This window comes from Cervus canadensis, chromosome 11 (genome assembly GCF_019320065.1).
Source record: "Cervus canadensis isolate Bull #8, Minnesota chromosome 11, ASM1932006v1, whole genome shotgun sequence".
Lineage (NCBI taxonomy): Eukaryota > Metazoa > Chordata > Mammalia > Artiodactyla > Cervidae > Cervus > Cervus canadensis.
The window spans coordinates 50,924,306-50,930,305 of NC_057396.1; the positions used below are offsets into that span (position 1 = coordinate 50,924,306).

The 6,000-nt window shown below is 43.2% G+C and overlaps 1 protein-coding gene across 1 annotated transcript in view; it reads left to right on the forward strand.

The window, feature by feature from the left end:
* Positions 1 to 5,799, forward strand: part of GVQW3 (GVQW motif containing 3) — a 29,032-nt gene extending 23,233 nt beyond the window's left edge. The window contains exon 2 of the mRNA XM_043482357.1: positions 5,539 to 5,799. Within this exon, the coding sequence (XP_043338292.1) occupies positions 5,539 to 5,799 (261 nt within the window). The remainder of the gene's footprint in view (positions 1 to 5,538) is intronic.
* Positions 5,800 to 6,000: the final 201 nt, after the last annotated feature.

The window sequence follows — 6,000 nt, forward strand, 5'->3', positions numbered from 1 at the left end:
AGTCAGACACACTGGAGCCTGGATTCCAAGCCTGAATGGATCAATGTCCCTGCATTACAGAGCACAACAGAGCAGAAGGCTGAGGGGTGAGTCTGAGAAAAACAGGCCCAGGGTTGGCATGGAAGGAAAGAAAGAAGGAAAAAAGGAAAAAAAGAAAAGAAGACAAGCCTATGTGTAACATATGAGCATTCTAAAATACTTATTAAATATCCTTTTGCAATTGAAAAGGATTTTTCACATAAAAAGTTGCCTTCCTTACAGAGTTGTAAGGAACAAATGACAAAATGGATGTGAAAATCTTTTGCAAATTGCCAAGTGCTACATAAATACGAGATGATCATCATTCATATCATTAGTTCTCTGAAAGGAGGAACTGTGTTTGAACAAGTGTATCAGTGGAAACACTTTATAGGGCATCTTATTATGTGTGGATATCTTTTATGCATGTGTATTAGAATACTATTAGCTGCAAGCAATAACTAGCAGTGACTTAACCAAATAGGTAGTCACTTTCTTACATAACAGAGGTGCTCCTTTGGTCTTTCCATCTAGATTACAATATGATTGCGATGCCCAACCTTTACCTCCAAGATCAAGGCAGAAAAGGGTGGGGGCGGGAAAACAGCCCGGATTTAGCAGTCCTGTTTCCTTAGGAAAGCAAAAGCTCTCCCAATAACTCCCAGGAGAGTTTTACCTAAATCTCACTTGCCGGAACTGGACTACACAATCACTTCTAAGGAAGTAGAAAGAGAGAAGCAGCTTCTAAGGAGTCAAACAGCGGTGTTGGCCACATGCATATAAAGCACAGTACTGGGCACAGAGTAAGTGCTCAATACATGTTAGCTATTTTGTGTGACTGTGCATCTGTGTACGTCTATGTTGGTGTGATTCTATGTAGTTCCCATTTCTAACTATCCTGTGAAGTAAAATCACCTAGGTGCCTGCTCAGTCTCTCATCATGTCTGACTCTTTGTGACCCCATGGACTGTAGCCTGCCAGGCTCCTCTGTCCATGGAATTCTCCAGGCGAGAATACTGGAGTGGGTTGCCATGCCCACCTGGAGGTGATCTTTCCGACCCAGGGTTAGAACTAGTGTCTCTCACGTCTCCTGCATTGATAGGCGGGTTCTTTACCACTAGTGCCACCTGGGTGAGGTGGCCGAGTGGTTAAAGTGACAGGCTGCTAATCCATTGTGTTCTGCATGCTGTAGGTTTGAATCCCATTCTTGAATGCTTGCCGCTTCCGCAGCCTTTGTTGTTTTCCAGAGGCTTCCCAGGGGTCACTAGCGGTAAAAGAACCCACCTGCCAACGCAGCAATGCTGGAGACACCCTCCCCCTAAACTGGCCCTTTAAGATCTTGGCCTTGGAGTCACATCAGGGCCAAGTGGGCTCGATGAAGAGAGAAAGTGGAACAGAACCAGCTCTGAAATGAATTGACGCCTGTACCTGGGGCTATAATGATGAAGTCCTGGGTAGACAGATCGTATACAAGCTAGACTCATGCCTCCTCCTGCCTGTAGGCACTTTGAATGGTCCTGTAGGGAGGCCTGGCACTTGTTATGATGATGCCACTTCTGCCCAAGAAATCCTGTGGGACTCCTCTTTACAAGTCACAAAAAGACCTCAATCTCATTACTGTAAAATTACACCTCATTTCTGACTCAAACCCAGCTGCAGCTCCTCATCTCATTTGCCATGAGTTCCAAATGGCTTTTGAGGCTGCTGAAAATAAAAAATCATTCCCCAAAGACAGAATTATATTGCAATTGAGGTGCAAAAGAGTGAACTTTCTGCTCTTTGAGCAATTTTCAAATCAAAAGTATAGAAATATTTACAGCCGTAAAAGATCTGTTCAAACAAATATACCCTCCTTAGGTTAATATCTCAGAAGAAGACAACTCTGTATGGTTGAATAATTTTTGCTGTGTTTAAGAAAAATTACCCAGCCTAAGGGAAATTGTGAGAAGATCACTGTGGTTGGTAAAGATTCCAATGGGATAATACTAATTGTAGGTGAGGACACTGTAAGATGGGCACACTTATGCACTGCTGGAAGTATAAATTGGTTCTTAGAACAATTTGGCAGTGAGCATCAAGAACCAGCGTAAGGAGTTTAAACCGGTTGACCTAGACATTCCATTTCTAGGAATCTTCCTGAGGGAAATAGTCAAAGATGTAGATAAAGACTTATTGGTACAGGTACTCATTTTATTTGGAAAAGCAGTAAAAAGAAGTAACTAGCCTAAATGTCTCTCAATGAGGAAACTGTCAGGTAAATTGTGGTCAACTCATTAAATGAAAATAGTGCAGCCATTTAAAATAATGTTTTCGAAGAATGTCAATGATGTGTTTATGTTCACAATGAAAAGATGCTAAAGCCAGACTCTGAAACTGCATGTATTATATAGTCCATTTTTACTTTCTATATGCTACAAAAAGGCTCAAGATATATTAAACATGTTACCAGTGGTTTTATCTGGGTGATGAAATTATAGGTGATTTAAAATTTTCTTCATTATACATTTATATATACAATTTTGATCATTATAAATATTACTTTTATAATTAGAAAAATATGTATGATGAAAAGTACTTTTTAAGAAAGAAATGTGTTTAACTAGGAGAGAAGAAATCTGTCATCAAGAAGTTGATGGTTTAATGAAGGAAATGAGACACGTACACAAATTCATTACAAGGTAATAAGGGATCTAATGGATGCTCTACAAAGTGTGGAGGGAAGGATTAGCTCTGCCTGGGAGAGTTGAAGGTGAGTGAAAAGAGGTGCAGGGTCTTGAGGGATGAACTGGAGTTCTCTAGGGCTTTGTAAATTGTTGAGCACTGTGTGTGTATAAGCTAGTTTGGGGCCTTTATTATGACTGTCAAAGCTTACCTCATACAAAGCTCTCTTTCTTGTCTCTCTCCCATGCTCCCTAAAGCCCAGCATCACTGGGACAGGAAGCAGAGGCAGTTAAATAGTCACACATCAGTGCTCTAGCAAGTGAACTGAGGTGCATCCAACGAAGAAGCAGATTCAGGACCAGAGGACATAAAATTATCTGGGAGCAGGGCCAGGAAGGTGCTGGTGGGTAAACAGTTCCACCTTATTTGCCACCCTGTGGAAAGGCTATCCTTGCCTGGGGCCTCCACCCTGAGTTATGGGGCCATCTCCACGTGGGGGATGGTAAAAACTGAGAACAAGCATCACACATCAGTTCATGATTTACATTGGCAGGAAATGGTGTGTCAGATGTCCTTACAGACTCCAGACAGGGTGGGGTAGAAAGGAGGGGTGTGATGAGGAGACCCCAAAGGGTGGCAAGAGATGATTTGTTTGGGAGACAGTCTTAGAAGCTCAAGGTTGGAAGAGATTTAAAAGCTATCTTACTTAATCCTCCTGAAGCCCTTCTAACATCCCCATCATGTTGTCACCCTTCTTGGCCTTCAGGGAGCAGCTCGGAGACCACCTCTTCTGTTACTTCCTATCTTAATTCCTCCAGCCTGTGCTTTAGGTGAGACTTCCCAGGTGGCTCAGCAATAAAGAATCTGCCTGCCAATTCAGGAGATGCAAGAGATAGTGGGTTTGATTCCTGGGTCAGGAAGATCTCCTGGAGAAGGAAATGGCAACCTACTCCGGTATCCTTTTTTAAAATTTTTTGTTTATTTATTTTAATTGGAAGCTAATTACTTTACAATATTGTGGTGGTTTTTGCCATACATCAACATGGATCAGTCACTGCTCCAATATTCTTGCATGGGAAATTCCATGGACAGAGGACCCTGGCAGGCTACAGTCCATGGGGTCCCAAAGAGTCAGACACGACTGAGCACGCATGTGCTTTAGTTATTTCTCATTCAATTTTATGAGAAAAAAAATTAAATGCCAACAGTGCACCAGGCAGTGTGTTTATATTTCTTTGATGGCAGTATGCCTTCCTGAGCCTCCTGAAGTTTATTTATTTATTCAGGCAACAAATATGTATCAGACACCTACACTGTGGCAGGCAGTGTTCTAGATGCTGTGATAGAGTGAAGAGAAAAGCCAAGATCTCGTGTTCTCTTGGATCAGTCATTCTAGTGAAGGAGAAATACAAGAAACAAAGGAATAAATGAGAAAATACCAGGTTATAAATGTTAAGCAGTCATTTTGGGAAAATCTAAGGAAAGAACTTCCCATAAAAAGAGAGAAGCTGATTCCAAAATCCCAGGGGATAATCGTTGCTTGTTCTAGAAACAAAAAGAACACTGTGTTATTGTGTGTAGAATACCCTTTTGTGTTCTAGCTACAAATGAAAATCTTCTCATTTTTCAGGACTTGGCCCAAGCATTGCCTTTTTAGGCATATCTGTCCTATTTCTTTACCCTAGGTAAGAGTGACCATTGTCTCCTTTCCTCCCCACTGACTCAGAGCAGGCTTCTGTCAGCACACCTGTAACGATTTGCCATTCTTACCATACATAGCAGGCTTCTCTGGTGGCTCAGGTTAAAGATTGCACCTGCGATGCAGAAGACACAGGAGACTGGGGTTCGATCCCTGGGTCGGGAAGATCCCCTGGAGGCGGGCATGGCAACCCACTCCAGTATTCTTGGCTGGTAAATCCCGTGGACAGAGGAGCCTGGTAGGCTACAGTCCGTAGGTTCGCACGTAGTTGGACATGACTAAAAGGACTTGGCATGCACACGCATGTGCCGAGCTATACAGCATTGCTGCTACCTAGTGGACCTGTCTCATTGCTGGCAGAACTTCTTTTCTTAAATCCCTAGAGCCTGGCACAGAGTATGTGATTGGTAAACATTTGTTTCCTGAATACATGAACTCTCACATAGCACTTTCTTAGAACCTCCCCGGTGATGCTTATTCAGAATTGGCAACCATTTTTTGATCAATGCCAGGCCCTGTACCCTGTTCTTTCAACTCTGCAACCTCTTATAAGCTTCATGATTACCCAGTGCAGTGGTTTTATCCCATTCTGTAGTTAAAACTCAGAGAATCAGGGTGACTTCTGCGATGACTAAGAAATAAGAATCAGAGCTAAGATTTGAACCCCAGTCTTCTTGATGGCAAATCTCAATGCTTCATTTTTTGTGATGCAACCATTATGCAGTAGTTCATCTATGGACCTGTCCTCTGTTTTCCCCTAGTTAACTGTTTTCCTTAGGGAAGGATCTGTACTTGACTCCGTTCTGTATTCCCCAGAACCGTGCTATGTATTTAAGACACACTCAATACAAATCTCCAAGGAGGGAAAAGAAAGAATGAATGTGTGAATGAATGCTTCACCCAAAGTGGATCAACATCTGATATCAGTTCAAAGGATGTTGATGTGCCAGAGGAGCAGATGTTTCTGAGGGGAGAGACCTTCCCAGATACCTCTGCGCCCATCTGGGAAAGCCGAGTGTGCCGTCTCCACACTAAAGCACTCATTTCTCAGAAATCACACCTTTCACTTGATTGTACATCTCAGCAGGCAGGCAGGGGCACAGAGGGGAACATGCATGGCTTCCAATGAGTTGGGAAAATGAGGTTAGGTTTCGATTCAGATAGTTATTTGTGTTTTCTGGGTCTGCACGGTCGATAAATTTTCAACGAGCAGTGATTCTGTTCCTCATCTTTCATTGCTTTATGGGACTTCAGGGAATGAAAGCATAACATCCTGCTTTCCCATAAGTTCTCTGGCCGCTACCCTGGCACCAATTAAAGACATGTCCATGCAATTAATCAAAACCAATTTGGAAGCACTCTGGCACTGCTCCTCTGATGTGCTGTCTGCTCCACATACAGTAGTTCCTCAGCCGCAGTGATGGAGCCAGGCACATAGGAGCTTTTGATGAACTGGTTGTGCTGGCCCCAAGTGTTAACTATGTCATCTGACATGACTAATGAGGCTCCCAACTTGATCCGTGTGAGCGGGGCAGCCCTGCCGTCTGGAGGAGGCTCAGTTTCCACGGCCAGCCTGGGAAGAGGCTGCGACGTGCGGGGTACACACTCCATCATGTCAGCTG